The following is a 20,191-nucleotide window of genomic DNA, read 5'->3' as shown; positions in this document are numbered from 1 at the left end:
TCTGCCTGTCACTGCTGAGGTAGTTCACTTTTAACAATGAAAATGTTGCCATTTGCTCACCCTCAATTTCAAACCCGTATGACTTTCTTTCTTCCATTGACTTGAAGAATTTTTGAAGAATGTCCTGGATTCTCTGTTTTTCATGACATGAATGAGGACTCGGTCTGTAATAAAAACATCATAAAAGCTGTCAGATCAGATTTTTATTTAACAAAAAAAGCATTCACCATTCAGGGGAGACACTAATCAATCTGATTTGAGAACAAACAGTTTAGACCTGTTTTGTGAACTTGAATAAACAATTTCACAAGATTCAAAAGATTCGGTCACAAATTTGACATATCTCTGTTAGACACATTCATGAACAAAGTACTAAAGGTGGAACGACATGGTTTGGAATGACATGAATGTGAGTGAATATTTTTTCATTTTTGGGTCAACTGTTCCTTTAAGGGAATTCATCATGCAGCCATTATGAATGACTCCCATTGCAGCTCTGCACCTACCGCAGCATTTACCATACAAATGGAATTGAGCCAAAAAAGAAAGTTATATTTTGGGTTTGTGAGCTGGTCAGGAGAATAGGTGACTGCAGCAAATGCTTAGCTCAGAGTAGGTGCAGAGACACTAAGAGCTTGGCACAGGCTCAGTGTTTAAAGCCTGATGGCTTTTACTGCAGTGGTTTATCTGAAAACAATCTCAGGAGAGACTCACATCTGGAACATTGCCACAATCCTCATAACATACAAGCACAAACCATCACAAAATGATTACTCCTTGACGCTTCACATTACAGCTCTTATTCCAAAGTACCAGATGGAATATTATGAAATATAGCAAATTAGCCCTAATTACACCATCTCCTAGCCATAGTCTTAATTACAATGCACTTACCTCATAAATAGTAATAGTGCTGCATTGAGAATTGCACATCTCCAATAAAGACAATAATTATTTTATAAAGGAACTCTCTTCATGCAGATTCATACGCCCCTGCTTGAGAATACTACTTCTGTTCTGCAGTTTTGCAAAGAGCAGCTGCCCTGAATCCAAACTCAGTCTTCCAATGTGGTGGAGGATGTCTAATTACAGGTATGGCGACCACTGAGCTAATTAAACGCCCAACCCGCAAGCTAGATTGCGTCTAGATTTTGTATTTCCTGAAACAATAATGAATCTGTTGAATGTGCATTGATTGCCTCAGGTGGCAGACAGATTGGATAAACAAGTCTTGGTCTCCAAATTGTTAGAGCTGTGAATTCCCTTGATGCACCATTCCCTGATGAGAAAGCATGTGTCTGCTCATCAGTAGACAATCAGAGAGGGGATGTCTTATTTGATAGGACGTTTAGATCCTATTTCTTTAGTGATTGAGGATATTTGAGAATCATGCAGTAAGCTCTAGTACAGCTGTCAATATGTGATGATATAATCTTATTAATGACAATAAAAGCATTAAAAATCATATTCATATTAATAAATTTATTTTTTTCTTAGAATGGCAGTAGAAATGTAACCGGAAACAGTGGGAACTTAATGGGAATATCTCCTATACAAACTGATACTTGACATGTCTAGACCATGTGTGTTTACTGCTGGATGATGGCTCCGGTCTGACCCTGTTTTTTTTTCCTTTCTCTCCCTCCTTCCAAAACCTCAGACAAACCCAATAATGCATATGTAATCCTTAACGTGTGAAAACCTGGCTATAGCTGCTAAATGAAAATCACGACATAAGAAAAGGAGTGATCTACGGGGTGGGATTAAACCTCCTACTACGTGCTTGTGCGTATGACAAACCTCAGACAAAGAAAGCCCCCCCCTGCTGCGTTGCACAAAAGAAAAAGCTCAACACCACGGAAAAGACGCTTGCATGTGACAAGCGAGCCTTCTGTGAAGTGTTTTATTCTCCCATGATATGTTTTAGACCTTGATGATCTACCTCAGCCATCCAATCACAGTGAGAATTGGCAATAAAAAAAATGGGTGATTCCATAAGTCGAAGAATCACAGGGTGTTTTTGACGTGATTGTCCATCTCCAGTGCTGGGAAGAAAAGTACTTGAAGGTTAGAACTGACATTGCCCATTTTACCCAATGTCAAGGCGGTAGAATGACATCAGCACAATAGGAATCAGGTCTCGGGAGTCTCTCTGGAGTTGTGTTATCACCCTGGGGGTGACATATCACCCACCCCTTCTGAATGAATGGGCTACTGACACACGCCTGGGTGTCATTGTTGGCAAACAGCTCAATTAACAAGTCCTCTTGCCCCATTAATGCTATTAGCTGCTGATCCAGGCAGCACCGGCTGGCTAGGCTGGTGTTGGCGGTGAATTGGAGATTGCTGTAATCCTCTCAGCTTTTTGTCAGTGCCCCGGCGACCACAGTGCCCCTTCTATCTAGTGGAATTATCGGGCTTTTGTCTTGCAATGGAATTGCTGGAGAGACTCTTGAGGATTTCCATCCACACCCCACTCGTGCACATCTGCTTTGTTTGTCATTCCTACGATGATAAACCCTCATGCTTATTTTAAAGGCAGACAATCTCCCCACCCCTGTTCCCACTCTGAAAAGAGACAGTCATAGCCCAAGGATTCCTCGCCTTGCTGCTGGTTCCTTTGAACTTTGTGTTTTTGTCACTTCCCTGTGTGTGTCCCCCTCCCTTCTCTCCTTTTTTGGCTCTCTCTCTTTTGTTCCTACCCTGTGCACACTCTTTCTCACCTACACGTGCGTGTACGCTTGCACAAAGACCCATTCAGCTGTTTGCTGAGGACCCTTCCACGCACGGTTCTTAAAGGAGACCAGTGCACCAGAGAAGACTGATATTTGACCCATCTTCTCCAGCTGACTGATATCCGTCGCTTCCCCCCTGCAACTCCCTACCCCTCCTTCTCTCCCCCTCCGCCTCTGTCTCGCTCTTTCTCTCTTTCTGAGATCTCTCGGAGCCGTGCTCTTTGTGAAACAGAACACAAACCTTCACACGCTGGCGGAGTGCAGCGGTCTGCGCCTGTGTCAGGGGGACTGCACGCGGTGGGCAGGCATGGATCGCTTCCTTGGCTTTGTCAAGCAGATCCGGAGGTCCAGGAGGCGCAAGGGCAAAAAGTACCGTCCGGAAGAGGATTATCATGAGGGTTATGAGGACGTCTATTACTATGCTTCCGAGCACCTGCACCGTAAGTGATTCCACTAGCTGGCTGGGGGGTATTAGAGCTTGGATATCAGTCATTGTTTTACTATTGCATAAATCACTAGTCTAGGGCAGACATCATGAGCAACTCCTCTTTGAGGGATGAATGAATGGTTTATCTGTAGACGTACACTCCTGGAGGGGACTTAAGCTTGCTGCAGTTGAGGTTCCTCGTCAGTGTGAGTGTTTATAAGGGTATGGGGGTGTGTTTACCTCACTACCCTTGTCTGATGGATGGCCTCAGTCGGTCACCATTTGTTTCTATTGATTTAGAATGTGTTTAATGCTGTGTTGGTCGTTAAATGTGCACTAGAGTGGACATTTATGGCCATACTGGTGTACATTGTTGAACTGCTGCTGTTTGAGTTGGTGTGTTTGGATAGCACACTGCCCTTTAATCGCAGGTGAGAAGTTCGAGTGTGTGCCTGTGTGTGTTTGTGTAACGGGCATCGTTTTCAACAGCATAGCGGTCTCAGGTAGCTGTGGTGCTAGGTTTCAAAAACACCACTGACTAGCATCTTTCTCAACCTTTGTTCTGCCTTTGTTTAAAATGAATTGTATACAATACGGTAGTGGTCTTCTCGGATCAAGCTACCTTTTGTTTCAATTCAAGTTGTTTCAGAGTTTCCCTGTATACAGAATGCAGGTTCCCGTTCATGAGATGCCCTGGGGCAGCATTGGTAATGACAGGGAAGAGAGGAGCTGGGAGTCCTGTAATCCTCATTCCACAGCTCTCCTGATGAATGACGGACAGTCTAAGAGTGATTGAATGCAGGTGTTAGCAAAGCTTTGTTTTTGCATTGTCTTTTGTATTATTGTGTCTTTTTTTATTTTGATATGCACTTTGTATAAAAGCTTTGAAGCCATCAAAGGAAGATGATCAGGATTCAAAATTGTGATAGTGTCTAAGTTTCTACAGTATGCTAACGTTGCTTGAACCTTGTTTGTGTCTGCATGTGTCTACATTTGAGGGACCAAAATGTCCCAACAAGGGTAGTATAATCTGATCACTAGACAAGGGTCCCCAAATTGATTAATAAAAATACTAAATAATGACACATGATTTATGTGCTTAGTGGTTAAATTACCATTAAAACAATAGAAGTGGAAAGTCTCTATCATGGAAAAAAAAGTGTTTACAGTGGGTATAGTTTTGGGTAAGGCTTGAGTTTTGCATTGTATGTCAGGATTTTTTACAGTGCTGAATCAGTGGGGGCATGTTAGTCAGACAAAGCAATGCCCAAGATACTTACTCATCACCATTAGCAATAGTGATGTAGTCATCACCGCCATGCATGAAAGCGCTGATTTGCACGATCAACCTTTCTGAGAATTTAAACCTGAAGAACTCTGGCGTTCTCAGACGTTGCTATATTGAATTGAGGATGACTGGGGGAATTAATTGTGCGACTGAAGCCATGTTTCATTCCTACGTTACCTTTGGTTTCTTTTTGTGGGGAGACATTAATGAAAATAATTTGTTTTTGATCAGCAAGTTGTGATGATTGTGATGTCAGCTGAATGCTGCAACCTGTTCCCTTAATGACTTCTTTCTTTCAAGCGTTGTTTTTAATGTCAGGTTTTCACTTTGATATGCAGTAGCAAAGCGCTCTGTACGAAACATAGAATTAGACACCTAATTGGCCCAGCTGGAGTCCGACTGAGTCATTCAGAGGAAGTGAAGGAATAAATGCCATTTGGAATATTTTTAGATTAGTGGGAAATGTAGAGATGTCACTTACATTTTCTGTTTGGTTTAATGCTTCAGGTGTGCGTTAAATGTAATTAGACTTTAAGCTAGCAATGTGGCTTTTAAAACATAATGGCGGCTTGGCATGCACAAAGGGATCAACTGCTAATTAACCCATAGCAAAACCCTGGAAATGTCACGCATGTGCTCCCTGAGCCCAACCACGTCCCCCTTCGATATGCCTGGGTAGCTTGTTTCGCCTCACTCTTGCCTCTCTTCATCATTTCTGCCCTCCTCATGTATAATTCACGGTCAGGTTTTAGTGTGTCCATTCTCGTTCATTTATCAAATTCTCCCTCGTGTGGCCTGCTGTCATTCCTTCCATGATACACTTCATTTTAATACCACTGCAGGACCCACACTTTGGGGGAGGACTATGTTCTGATAAATTGATAATATCACCATAACAAAGTAGTGAAAATATATTTGTTTGATGTATTCAGGGACTGTAGGACGTTCTGGTGGAGGTGACCCAATGTAATGTGGTTTCATTTATTTACAGTGGAAATATGGCTTCGGTTTTTCACTTCTGTTTTATTGGTTAAATGCAGTTGCGTTCTCACACAGTTTGGCTATAAAACCGAACTGACTTTTACATTCCTTATTCCTTCACATTTCAAGAGAACCTTAGGCTGGTCCAATTCGAAAGTCACACATGTTAGTAAATCTGGTTGTCAATCTGAAAGACTGACTGTGAACGTAGTCTGTGAGTGTTTAAACCATCATTCCATTATAGTTCCTACATTTGCAGCTTTGTGTGAAATTGAAATTTGTACTCCTATTTATTACTTACGGCTTTCAACAAGATAAAGCAAAACTTGAAACCCCCATTTTCTGCAAACTGGTATCGTCCAGAGCATACTAGTATATAAAATACTGTTTTAAATGCTGAATATTTTTCTTGTAGAGAGACTCCCTAAATGAAACATTAGCTGCCTTATTTTAGCTCAGGGCAAGTGTCCTTTCCCTGCTGTGAGGTTCCCAGAAACCTAATGCACAGCATCCATTTTGCTTATTTGTTTTCTCCTGTTCACAGGAGTAGACTCAAGTATCACTGAAGTACCAATTGTTTTAAAATGCAAATCATGATAGCACTGTAGCACCAGTCGTAAAACTGTACAAATAAATATGTTTTTGTAATATTTCATCATACATAACTTGATCTGCCCCTGAAGTGACATTGTCTTTTTTTATCTGACATCACCAACCCTTTTATTTTTCAATCCCTTCCTGCTAAATATCTGTCATACTATTCAGGATTCATTAATTGCTTAAGGATAAATTCCTACACTCCAATTAGTTTGATGTATTATGAAATCATGTCTCAGCTTGAAACATGTCACATTACGGAAGTAAAATTGCTTGTGAATGCTCTTTTTAGTAGAGTTTAATGTCACCCTGTGTTTTTGTTGGTGGCATTTGTTACACATTATGGTATTTGTCTGGGATAGTTAGCCTCATCCCTTAACATAAAATGGCTTTATTTTGTGCTATAGTCCAGGATAATAAATGAATAGCTGGGCATGGGTTAATTTACAGAAATATGACACTATTTGTGCAAAATAGTTGTCATTGCTTTGTTACATTTTTGCGTATAATATAGACTAAAGTGGCAAATACCTGCATTTGTCTGATAAAGAGGAAATACCTCTTGTGCGATTAGAGATTTCGGTTGGATTCTTCATGACAGCCACCAAGGCTGCTATGACAGAATGCATTTGGTTTCCAAAAAGAAAGTGGCAGCACTTCTAAGAGATGTCTCAAAGGAGCTGGGAGTTAAATCAAGGATCTGCCTTATATCAAAGCAGAGATTCCTCTAGTAGGTCACATGAAACCCTGAAGGAAAAATAAATGCATATGAAATATCATCATTTCGACAGTAAAGTCAAACAAAATGTTTCCTTCTGATAAAATGCTAATTTGTTTTGTCCAAACGATAATCAAAGACCTCCCTTTCTTTCCTCTTTTAATATTGGCAGATGGAAAGCTGACAACATATTTATTTCACCGTTTATCCAAATGCAATTGTCGTCTACTGTCCCTTCAACCACTTGTGTGTTGCAAAATTTTGCTTTCCAAAGACACGTTCAAGCAAACACAAATTAAAATCTGCCCATAGCCCTCTCAAAATCCTTCTGGAAAGATGGCAGCGTTTCTTGAAATATGGTTATGGGAACGTCTGTTGCGCAGTGGCAGCTGTTTTAGGCCCGTGGTTGCTAAAGAAGGATGGAGTCTGATATTTTAACGAGCTGCTCACAGTTAGTAGGTGATAATGAAGCCTGACGGTCCCTCCACAATCTTCTCTCCTCCCCAGTCACCATTCACAGTCAGCTGATCTTTCTCTACGCGTTAGCAATTATGCCAAAAAAGAGATGGTTACCTAAGGCCTTCTGTTGACTAGCAGGAGGATACTGTCTCATCATTCTCATTTGGGATAAAATGAGATGAAAGTACTTGGCACACTTTCTGGATTCATCTTTTTTTTTTGTCTTCTGTTTTACACAGGACTCTCTTGGTGTTTTGATGACTGGATGTTCTTCTCCACTTTCATTAACTACTTTGCACTGCTTGTCCTTGCACTGGATCAGGTCACAGATAGTCATGGTCATCCTTTGATATAAACCGCAATGTTTAAGTAATTGACTAACAGTTTTTTGTTGTTGTTGTGAAGAACAAGATCTAAACCTTTTTTAAATAAATGTATTTATTTTAACATTAGGGCTGTCAACGTTTATGTGACGTGCAATTGAAATTGAAATTGCTTCAACGTATTTTACGTCAGGAAGTTAGATGATCTTTGAAGTCGTGAGCATATACAATTGCATATATATATACACACACATAGCAAATGATGACTAAATTAATGTTAAGCAAGATAAATGGTGTATTAATCTCATGGTAATTTCATGGTAAGTGTGCGATTAATCGCGGTTAATCACACAAAATGGTGTGATTTAATCATGATTTTAAAAAATTATCTATTCACAGCCGTATTTAATATTCTTTGAAGGACAAAAGCACCCTGGCAACTCTTTTCCATTCAGTTAATTTTAAGTCTGATCTCTTGGATGAGTGTTAAATGTTTTAGTTCATAAAACAGAACAGGGCTGCTTTTCCTAAAAGCTTTGCATGCCAAAGTGGATCATCGACATCTTTGGAGCCAACAGTTTCTACTTAGGTTTATGCTTTTGGTAAACAGCTGTGAATGATCCAGTTTTCACTGACTGCAGTGACTCTCAATGAATAGAAGTACACTGGAATTCCACACACAAATCTATGACTTCAGGTTTGGAATACAGCATAAGTTTTCCCAAATAAGTTTTTCCATTCATTTTGCCATTAATTGTAATAATCCAGTGAGGGTTGACAACAGCCTGTGATTCTGTGATTAAACGAAGAAACAGGAAGAACTGCGGCAACGTCTCCAAGACCCTGTGAAAACTTTTAAGCGCTTGTGTAAAAATGCTGTAAAGTGAGAATACTTTCAAAAATTGTGTCATAAATAGATTTTATTGATCAATTAACGTCCATTAACTAAATCAAATCAATATTTGGTGTGGCCACCCTTTGTGTTTTAAACAACTTTTGTCCAGGTACTCTTTGACGTTTATTATCGAACCAGCCAGGATATTATTAAAACATTTTCTTTTTCGGTTTAGTTTTTTTCTGTTCAAGAAAGTGAAAAAGGTTTGGATCAGCACAATGATGAATAAATAATGGCATGACTTCATTTTTTTGGATAAACTATCCCTTGAAGCTTGTTTTAGCAGGGCATACAGTATGAGCTCTTGTCAAGCTTACACCACCTGATTTTGTCCATATTAGGACATCATCCCTTGTCCATCATTAACTTTTCTCTTTGTTTTTGTAGCTAACGAAACTTCAGCTAACTTGTTTAGTAAAAACTTGAACTGTTTAATGCTTGCTTGTTTTGTTTTTTTAATGCCTTCTCCTCACCTTATAGATGTTGCGGTTCTTTCTGCCCATGACATTTAGACCATCCCATCACATTTGGGCTGTCATACCACGTCACTGCACTGGCCCCATTTACAAGGGGCTTGATACTTCCTCCTCACACCGTGTACTGTAAGGCCACCTCATCCTCCCGCTGGAAATGTCCTCGCTGAAAGCAAAAGCGTAACCTATTATCTCTCCCTTTTCTCTGCATGCGATGGAGCCTTCAGCATCAAAGAGGCATGATGAATTCTGATGTGTTGTGTAAGAGCCATTAAGGAATGCATTAAGCATTAATTTTCAATGACAGTACCGTATCATCCTCCCCATGAGTATCGCACTCATCTCGGGGTGAGTCAAACGTGTGCCAGGCCTCTACAGTCATGGAAACAGTCATTTTTATTCTTATTTTTTGAATTTTGAATTGATGGGGACACCTGAAAATGTCAGTCGAAATGACAAAGAGTGCCAAGCAGAGTAAACAACAGCAATATTAACTCCTCATCTGGTAATGACATCTTAACCCCAGCGATCACGGCACTCTCCACTGCAGACGGCAAAGTCCACTGGGAATTCATCCTCATTATTGTGTCAGATAAACTATCAAGTGTTATTGTTCAATTTATGGTCAGCAGCTATGGTCAGTGCTTCTCTATAACACGTGAAGTAATCTAATCTAGTTGGTTTTCTACATGGGTTGAAGAGCCATGTTAACATTATTTTTATTCTTTATAAAATTATTATTTTTTTACAAAAAGAAAATATGCTACAAAGTGGAAATTATAGAGCTATAATGTAACACTATAAATTCATTTTCACACTTTTTGTTGCAACCAATGAAAATCATTGCGGATTTCTTTACTTGTCTGGTAAGTAATAAAAGAGGTCAATACCCCTATAAACTAAAAGGAGAACTCGAGCCGAATCTAGGGATTATCACGATTATCAGAGAAAGGAATTACTTGGATTAAGATGTTTACATGGCATGGGCAAACCTCGTCAATCTTGTTTACATGCTACTTGTCATTATTTTTGATTAAATGCTAAGAAATGCGGTTTGTTTACTACCATTTTGTCAATGCTCACTTGTACCCATCGCACATCACAAAGACATTCAATTTAAATGCAACATGATTGTTTACCATTGCAGTTTTCGTTTGCCTGCCTAATGAGGTTCTAAGGGACCCAAACTCACTAATTTAGTCAGAAACGTGCCTAAAATGTCTGTGCAAAACCGCAGTACTTAACATATTTTACCGTGATTATGTTTGTTCTAATTATGAGCATGATCTCATTTAGGTTAAGGTTAACAATTACAGTATTCTGTTTACATGCACTGCTTAATCATATAATAAAGGTAAATGTCAGCATTGAGCACTTTTCTCATTTACGGGACAAGCCACTTTTTATTTTATGTATAATTTAATATTTTGTTTTCTTTATACCTTTTTTTATTCTCTTTTTTTTTTTCTCCTTATTTTAGAACATGTTTTTCTCTCTGTTATTTTAGAACTTTTTAAATTATTAAAAGAACTTTCTAAATTATTGAAAGCATTTAATATTTTTTCTGTTGCATTTTTCTTTTGAATAGAAATGTGGACAAAATGAAATTAGGAATTTGCTTTCCTAAACATATGATATAGGTTAGCTGCATTTGTTTTTAATTTCCGTGCTATTATATATGTTGTATTTAATGCCAAAAATGTCCTTGTATCCATGTTTTGGTTAGGTAAGTGACATGTGACTGGTTTATGGCATCCTATGTAGCTTTCAGTGAAATGGCTGTGCACATTCTATCACCGCTTGCATTATCAAGCGCTGGATCCTCCTAATGGTCCACTCTGCCTGCAGCCTCTCAGACGTATACGGGATGCCTGGGAAGATCCCCTCCCCCATCTTCCACTTTTGCACTCCCTTTCGCTTGATCAAACTCCTCTTTTATTCCCATCTCTTTCTACCTCGGTTTCTCTGATTTCACCATTCTCATCAATCAGCTCTGATGAGATCAGGGTCCAAATGCCTTGTGCATACAGCACAGTTGTAGTTTATGGTTTTAACCGTTTCTCTATCCATCCGCTCAAACAGTGTTGGCCGTAACGCATTACAGGTAACGGGAGTTACATAATCAATTACTTTTTCAAGTAATTAGTAATGTAATGCATTACTTTTACATTTATAGCTAAATATATCGGAGTTACTTTATTTTCCCATTTATTGACTGACATCTCTCGTCCACATGGTGAGAAAATTATGGAAAAAGTGCAAAGGCATTTTGTGTGCCAAGTTGGTTATTGTAGTCCTGGACTAAATGAGCGTGCACTTACTCATCCCACTTGCACTAAAACATCAGTATTCCTCAAAATAAATAAAAACAGTGAAACACAAACTATTAAGCGAACCTGTTAAATGATGCATAATTTATATATTTAATCTCACTTTATTAACCAATGTCTTTGCTGTTGACCTTCGATGATCCAATTCAACCACACTAATAAGCAGAATTACTTTAAACATCACATTTTTGTTTTATTATTTAGTTTGTATTGCTTAAGTAAAAGTGTTGAACTTAGTTATGCGTCATTTCATCTTTTGTGTGAGAGCCTTGATTTGCCAAGAATATAACTTTTGTTTTTGTTTTGTTTTGTTATAGTTATTAAAAACGAGCTAATTAACACAATTAGTTACTTTTTGTAGGGAGTAATATAATATTGTAACGCATTACTCTTAAAAGTAACTTTCCCCAACTCTGCCCTCGAATGGTTTCTCTGTTTGTTGATGCCGGATTTTATTGTATATGTTGAGGATGGCTGTATGTCTCTGCAGAATTAATCTGAATAACTTGTTTTAAAAACCGTAATTTTGAGTTTTTTTCTTAAAATTTGATGTGCGACTCTGCTTCTTACTGCTTCTGCCTTTGGTTATTTGAAAACGGCTTCAGTGGAAGTCTTAAGATATGTGTTAAGCTCTGCTTAGCCCTGATTGCTCACAGCATATGGATAAGTGTCAAAATAGAATGAATTACACTTCAATTATTGGTTTGAAAAAGCGCATCATTTGGGGACTGTTGAAGTAGATGCCAGCTTTAGGTGACCCACACAGTCCGGTTAGTGTGCTGCAATGTAAATTACACTGCAGAAAAAATGGTTAAAATTGCTTAAGATACATTTTCCGAGAAATAATTAAGAAACCTAATTATTTATATATCAAATCTAGGTTTGTCCTTAAAACAAATACTTTTTTATTTTTTATTTAAGATAAATTCTATGAAACCAAGTCCTGAATTCAAGATAAATTCTATGAAACCAAGTCTTATTTTATGCAATTGTGCATTAGTATATGAAGAAAGATGTTAGATGTTGGAAAAGACACACATACTTACCGGTATTAATAAAATGTTTTACAGTGTAGTTGAAGTTCATTAAACTCATTATGTGAATCTCTGAATTATTATGCCACTTGATTGCTATTTTCCCCCCAGACATCTCATGTTGATTTATGAGCTCTCAAACAGCTCACATTGGACACCGACATTTGTTCAAATGGCAAAATTAGTGCAGCCAAATAAAATGGTTTGCTTTTAGTATAATCATTTGTGTCCCCCTGCATCACACCAACATCAGCACTTTCAGTCTGTTATCCATTCTGTTGGATGTTAGTCGCATGCTGCATTTGCAGAACATAATTGAGTTATTTCAGCGCCACAACAAAGACAGTCTCTCAAAATCACCTCTAACATGATTAATCATTGCAGAACTGCGATCATTGATAACCTTGCTTTTAGCTGAGAGTGAAGAATAGAGAAAATGAGAAAAAGAGCAATAGATGTGCAAGAAAATTGCAGATGAGGCTTCAGGACTAGGAACTCACATGGGCCGTGTATACTTTTCAAATCTGTCATGTTGGCATTATCCTTTTGACCCATGTGTTCTTTCTTTGACATGTGATGTACCAATCATGAAAATTGGGTGTTGTTATACAGTACGTGCAATTTAAACCATTCACATGGCTCACAGTTATCTATCTCTTTTTCCCCTTCTTTTTGAATCTGATGTCTCTGCGTTCTCATTGGATAGCAAATAGCATATACAAGTCAACTGACTGTTTGCCTGTATAGTTAATTCTGAGTAGACACCCTGTTTATATGAAGTATTGCTTTTTCCATACAGTGTAGAAGTGAAGTAGGCATGTTTAGACAGTGAAGGTTTCTTTTGAAAGTACCCAAGCAACTTTGGTTTTCTGCAGTTGTGTGAGTGCCAGAGTGTCACTTTCCAGTGTGTGCCTGTGGGAGATTGTGTCTGTGTACCTCTTTCTCTCATACGTGCCACTGTTTACTAAATGTTACTATGCTCCTTCAAAGCTATAGCACACCGTTTAAACTTGTTGTCGAGTTTGCGGTGCACTCCACAGCAGCTGAAGAGCAGATATTAAAGATGTATTTGCCTATGAGACCACAGCTCTCATGTACCGTAGATAAGATATAAATGTAAGTTAGCACCTAAACCAAAATGGACCCTCATAAAAGACTGATTTAAATGTCTACATAGGCAACAACTCTGTCACTCAAATGCACTGTTAAGATAACAATCCTCACGTAAAGTGCACAAGAGTCTCGTTTACTGCTTATTGATGCTAGAGCAGTCTTTGGTTTCTCTCTGTAGCTACTAATTACATTCAATTTCTTAGCTTTGCTCATTATGTTTTGACCACCATTATTATTCAGTGACTTTGCAGTAGATATGAGGTGATTTATTGCAGCAACTGACAGGTCAAACCCTCATGGCATAGAATAAATGAGAATCCTTTAGCTCTTTTGTCTGAGCATTGCAAATGTCGTTCGACGTGAAGCAGTTGACGCTTGCTCCCTCATTACAGCGGCTAAGATTGGTCATCAGGAGCTACATTGATTAGCATGGTAAAGTAGTCCATAAACCGATTCTGGGGTCCATGTTACCGCAAGGGGAGGGAGTCTCTTGGGTATTCTTTCTTTTTCTTTTCTATTTTGAGATAACATCCTGGTGAGGCACAGCGGTGCTATGCTAATATTCATTCCTGTAGTGTGTGCCGTTTTACACGCTAAATCGGTTTTCAATCTGATCTGAGCAGCCCAACCGTGATGCATTGCCTGAAAGTTTTCTTAACTTCAGCCGCTATTGTGTCCTGATGCACAAGTACAACCTCTTTTTTGAAAGATCTCTCTGTACTTTTTTTAATCAGCAAGGAGTTCATTAGAGAAAATTAGCTCTGAGGGAAAATGGCACGGGAGTTCTTTTGTTCAGTTGTGCGTAAAAGTGCTGCAGTCTTTGGCATTGTGGTAACAAGCCGGCCTAATACCCGGCCTCTTCCCAGCTGTGCTGATTTAATTTTCTCTCACCCACATCCAAGACATGATCCGAGTCACATTCATAGCCAAGTTTTTTTTTCTTTTCAATTGTGCATATAGTATAGCTAAACCTTTACTGAACTCTACACAGAGCCAAACGGAATAGTTGAACTGTAAAGAAGATCTGTTAAACCTAGGGATACACTGTATGAAAATTAATCTTAATGAATCTTTCTTAATGTTTTAAAAAAAAAATTTTTACGTAGTCAAAGTGCAATAACTAATTTTAACGGAAAAATTAATTAGTAAATTATGCAAATAACGAAGGGTGTTCTGGCTTGTTTGGAGCATTTGTTTCGGAACCTATGTTTTCTCCTTTAGTTAGTTTCGTAGGCATATATGAACACGGCAATCATGTTTAGATCTGCACGAAAACAATCAGTCCGAGATCGCCTGAATAAGGTGGTCTCGGCCTGATTGAAAACTAACTCTGGAGTGATTCAGTTGAGATGAGACAGCAATCCGAACCAACGGTCCAACGAACTAAGCAGTATCATAATTCATAATGGGAAATGTTACATAAATGTCTTCTAGATATCTGGCATTCACAAGTCATCAGTGTCGAAGCAGTTTCACATTGTCCTTTAATGCACTAGTTTTTTCACATCTTGGTGGCTCTGTGTACTTGGAAGTGTTGCGTGCGTGCACATCTCATTGCTGGTGCACTTTGGGTGAGTGCTCTGGCTTCAGCTGAGAATTGCCTGGTGAAAACGTCCCCAACGGTCATGCTGCTTTGTCCCCACTTCCACGTCTGAAAGTCACATCCCTTTGTTAAGAGGCAGGAGTTTAAGGGACAACCAAGAGAGGAAGCTTGAGGAGCTTTTGGCACTTTTTGCTCTAGAGCAACTCTGAAAAGCCATTGTTGTCATGTGCCCAGTGCACTCAGAGATGGGCCGGTATAATGCCACTGCTATCAGAAGTGCTTAGTGAGTTCAGTGCTCTACAAAAAGGACTTTTTTCTTTTTAGTTCAAGTGACGGTTCTGTCAGATGGCACGAAACCTTTGCAGACTGGCCCTGGGCCAGCGGACCATCGTTGTTGAGTCCTAAAGTTATGCTTTTTTTTCTTCTTACTCTTCCACTGTGGGAGCGTAGGACAGAGTGGCTGTAAATAAGACTTATGAGACAACTGGGTTTGGTCCAAAATGAGATTGCAAGTGATTGGAATTAGAAGCTTCACCGGTCTTTAATAGTGTGAATTTTATAACAGGACAATGTGTGTGTGCGTTCATCAACTACTCGTATTCCTCAAACCACAGTGATCCTGGATGCATCCCGGTTTTTGAATAAATGATTTTGCAGAGAAGGGGACAGAGGTCGGAACTGAATAGGTAAAGGGTTAATGGCTGCAAAGTGCATGTTTATGGTGGAGCTTTTCAAAATCTGACAGCTTGTGCGCGTTTCATATTGACAATGAATCCAGGGAGACAAGTTTACAGAGTAATTATATTCTGCAGATGAAAGCCTGAATCCTGGGTGGATGAATCATAATGCAATTCAATATGGGCTTCTTTCTCAAAGCATGCAGCTGGCAGGACTACAATATCCAGAATGCACTTAGGGGCTCAGAATACATTGATATCTTTGTGTCATGTCTTCAAATGGGATGTTTTTCCTGTCTCTGATTCTCTAATACTCTTACTGGGATATAAATATTTATATTATTATGGGATATTTATATTATTTGTGTGTATAATTTATACACATTATTACAAATTAAGTTTTTTATTTAAAAAAATAAAGTATATCACTATATTAATATAACCTAAACCTCTGTTAAATGCCATTATAAATGCTCTCAATATTGCATTTTCAAAGCAAATATGATATAACACAGTGGGTTAAACTCAAGGCTGGTTATAGGAAGTTTTTTTTTTTTTTTATCTCCTCAACAAATGATCTGTGAGCCATCACCATTGAGGCCATAATCAAGCCATTTAATCCCAGGTCACTCCTGGGGATTGTCCTAGTAATGGCACCATTAGTTGACATGAAAGTTGTTGGAAAATATTCCAATATTCCATGAGGAAATATGATGTACACTTCTAGATTCTCAAGTGTGTGCTTATACCTGTAAGATGTAATGGGCTTGAACCATCTAATGCATCATTTATCTGTAGTTTTAGGGATTCTTAAGCACTTCCAGTACTCAAGATCTACTGTGCACTAACCTCACCATGCACGGATCTCAGAATACACAAATTAACTGAGAAAGCTCATTCAGCAACACCAAATATTGACGTGCCCACTTACTGTGGCTGTTACAAACCATTGCTTTATTATATGAAGGCTCACTTTGTATTAACCAAGTTTATTTTTCTCTGTCTTTCTCTGAACATGTACCATTGATTGCCTTTCCACAAGCTCATTACTGTTTCTCTACTGATTGAAAACTTGAGTGGCATCACCCTCTAGACTGCGGGAAGAAAAATGAATGTCTGCCAGAAAATGTGCCCGTCTAAATTGCCTCAGACTGGCAGCTACTTTTAGCCGCAGCACATGGGAACCTGCTGTTAAAACTTAATGTTTTTATGGCATAAACCTCTGTCAATGTTGCCAGGTTGACCTCCTGTAAAATTTTTTTTGAAAATTAAGTCATTGCACTTCAAGTGTTGTGCTAAATCATTATGCATTTTTGTTTCTAACTGTTTTATGATGGGGGAAGTCTGTCTTGGCTTGTCTGCAGTGCGACGGTTGTTAAAATCTGCCAGATTGCAAATCGCAAAGGTGTTTTTTCACAGCACAGGGTTAATATGTGTGTGGTGTGTGAGTATGTGAGCAGATTAAGATGAATTGGCCACAACATGGTTTCTATACGAGCAAAATTTGGGAATAACGGCCTCTTATCGGCTCCATAAACTGGTCTTGATGGATGGCAGCTGTGTTTAGGGGTTGTTGTGTTCCCCAATTATAGACTGTCACTGTTTTTCTACTCTCTTTGTATGTTATTTGCCTCCCCTCAATGTTCCAGGTTGACTGAAAACTTACATGGCATACAGGAAAAGCTCGGCTCTGTCTGCAGGAGATGTGACATTGGCTGCCAGTTTCACAATAGTACTCGTGCCAGTGCTTTCTGCCAGTTTTGAGCACACAGTCTGCCTCTTTCTCAAGCACTTGTAGTAAGCACGTAGTGATTGCTGTAAGGGATAGAGATTAATTGCATTGCATTATTGAACGGCCAAAGTCAGAATCAATCATTTCTTTTCTTAGCAGTTGGAGGTGCATTGCGGCGAAGGAGAGTTACTGAGCGTGTTCACTAGGCAGGCTTGCACAGACTGGCATTCTGTACACTTGAAATATGGTACTACAGGGGCCTTGGGAAAACTAGTAGAAAACTCTTCTCACTGTCACATTGCATTTGCTAGGACTACTGGTCCACTTCGCTTTCTTCCTAATGGATTGTATCCTGTCGTTGAGAGTCTTGCCAAGAAGAATCATAGAATATGTTTTCTGGCCATGTTTGTGACCTTATAGCACTTTAACCTCTGGTTGAGATTCCCGCTAAGTGTTGATGCAGAAGGGTGCACATTGACTTGACAGAACCTGAGGGTTTTGGTTCTGGAAGGAGAAAACCTGTTTGTCATTTGAGTGGACATTTAGAAATATCCATAGGCGATCTAGATTAATGTGGTATATTTCTCCTCTAGCTTTATGAAGCTACACTTTTAATGCCGAGCCATTTCAAAACCATAATTTCCTCTAGACTAACTTCTTGCGTGGTAATCCCAAATGTTGTTCTTTTATCTGGTCAATTCTTGAGTAATTTTGTCTTTATTTATATTAAAGGTTAAGAATACAAGCCCCATTCGGTGGGTTTTAAAGACTGGCATTTGGCGTGCATGCCTAGGGGCGAGGAGCAGGAAGTTAATTGTTAATTTCCACACCAAAGTTAATTACCACAGACAACATTTATTGCCATTAAATCTTTTCATTAATTATCATTAGTGTCATTAAAGGACATTTTCCTGCTGACCAAACACAAACGGGACGGCTCATTTGGAACTGTGAACAAAACCTTGTCCACGCACTTGCTGTAGTGGAGTTTTGTGCAAGCACGTTATAATTTCCTTCCATTGATTTTCACAGGAGACGCATCGTGGTGTTAAATGCCTGGCCAGTCACACTGAGTTTTCAAGGACAGTCAAGATGAGGACAGACCTGTAGTTCAAGCCTGGTCAAACACATTCACCTGCAAGCAGTGTCTCATACTGCTGTGGACTTGTTAGTTTGATAACCTTTTCTAAACTGTAACTGCTGATCTTAGATCATCTTTTCTGGCATTTTTTTTTTATCAACCCAAAACAGCAAGCTAATGCTGCCAGAGACACGGTCTCTCTAAATTGAGCTGCACTTTCAGACAAAATATGTATCATGCGGATGCTTCCGAGAGTTGCACAATTGTTTACAGCAAAAGTATTTCTATTTAGAAATCTCCAAAGAGTGTTTTTAAGTAGACTCTGTACTTAGCATTACCTCAGAGCTCTGATCAGAGATGCTTTTTTCTCTCTCACAATGTAGTCTTCTTGTTTGCTCCATATACAGGACAGGATATTGCATTCTCTTTCAGATGTAATACTCTGAGCCTTCACTACTCATCCAGACTGTCAAAAAGAGGGCTGCACCTTTGAGGAATATAATGCAAAGCATTATGGAGCTTGTCATCTCATCTTTATGTTCTCAGCGTTACTGAGTCTATAGAGACTATAAAAGACAAAGGCTGGCTTAGCTGTGGATTTGAATTACAATTATCAAGATGTGAGTAAAATTCATTGTCCACAGCAGAAGTGCCTGCACTTTACAAATGTGATTTGTCAGTTTGGCATGCTGTTGAAATCAGGTTTGATGTTTTGCAGGATAACCAACGGAGATGGAGAGGAAAATTGTTTGCTGAAATTTATACCACATGAACATTGGCAGGCTGTTCAGCAGATAACACATTTCAGTTTAGGACTTTAAATAGACACGCTTGAGTTGTAAAACATAACGACACTGCAAAAAAAAAAATGGTTTAGAATTTACTTTGAAACAATTTTTACTCAAAAATCACAAAATTTCATAAATAATTGCAAAGAAACGACAAGTAACTGAATTATATGTGACATTTTGAAGTTGAAAACCTGATATACAGTAGTATGACTGGAGAACATGCAATGCCGGGATGTCAGGGACCTTTTTGAACTGGTTAATTCAAACGAGCTGTTCAAAAGAATCAATTCACAGAATTAGTCAGTCTTCTTGATAAGCCTTTGATTGTAAAATCTGTTTCTAAAACCTTCCTCTGTCATTGGTGACTATTGCTTTGACTGTGCAAAGTGTCCATGCATTCTCTGACAGCTACTCTTGACTGCTTGTCTACTGCTGTACCAGAAAGCCACCCTCTTCTCTTCTGCCCCCTCTTTTCCTCTCTTTACTGTCCCTGTAGATTTCTGAGACCCTCAGGCAGTGGCCTCATTTTGCTTTCTTATCTCCTTGCTCTGTGTTTGGTCTTCGGAGAGCCCACTTCCCCCTCCAGAGAAACTCACGGTTTCTAAATCAATTCACATTGAGTCTTCCTTCTCTCTTATTTCTGCGTGACTGTCAAAGCCATCTGTAATTACTATCACTGCTCCTGAGTGAACTCCAAGTCACATGGTTCATTTTAATCTGTTGCAGGCTCTGACATCACAGGGTCTAGGCTACAACAGAAGTGGGTATGGATGTGACCTTTTTTAACTAATATTTACTATCTGTCTAGCACTGCCGGTTGACAAAAACCTTTTTAATACAGCAGCATGTTGTACTGTACGTTAAAAGTGACGTAGTTTCTGCGACACTAAGAGACGCCAAGCAGAATTACAAAAATAAAGCATATATTTTCAAACAAAGTTGCAAATGCCCCTTTTGCACGTCATGCCTGCCAAACTCAAACATCACAAACGGC

The 20,191-nt window shown here is 39.0% G+C and overlaps 1 protein-coding gene across 17 annotated transcripts in view; it reads left to right on the top strand.

Moving 5' to 3' along the window:
* Positions 1 to 20,191, top strand: part of grip1 (glutamate receptor interacting protein 1) — a 215,738-nt gene that overhangs the window by 76,107 nt on the left and 119,440 nt on the right. For 3 of the 17 annotated variants that reach the window (XM_079622034.1, XM_079622040.1, XM_079622041.1), the window contains exon 1: positions 2,946 to 3,175. The exons of 7 other annotated variants lie outside the window; for them this stretch is intronic. In XM_079622034.1, coding sequence (XP_079478160.1) covers positions 3,043 to 3,175 — 133 coding nt within the window. In that variant the 5' untranslated portion in view covers positions 2,946 to 3,042. Of the gene's footprint in view, positions 1 to 2,942; positions 3,176 to 20,191 lie in introns of those variants that run through there. 7 more of the 17 variants (XM_079622030.1, XM_079622037.1, XM_079622026.1 and 4 more) reach the window with 6 other exon arrangements.

Source organism: Phoxinus phoxinus (genome assembly GCF_949152265.1).
Source record: "Phoxinus phoxinus genome assembly, chromosome: 9".
Taxonomy (NCBI): Eukaryota; Metazoa; Chordata; class Actinopteri; order Cypriniformes; family Leuciscidae; genus Phoxinus; species Phoxinus phoxinus.
This window is presented reverse-complemented; position numbering and strand designations above follow the sequence as displayed.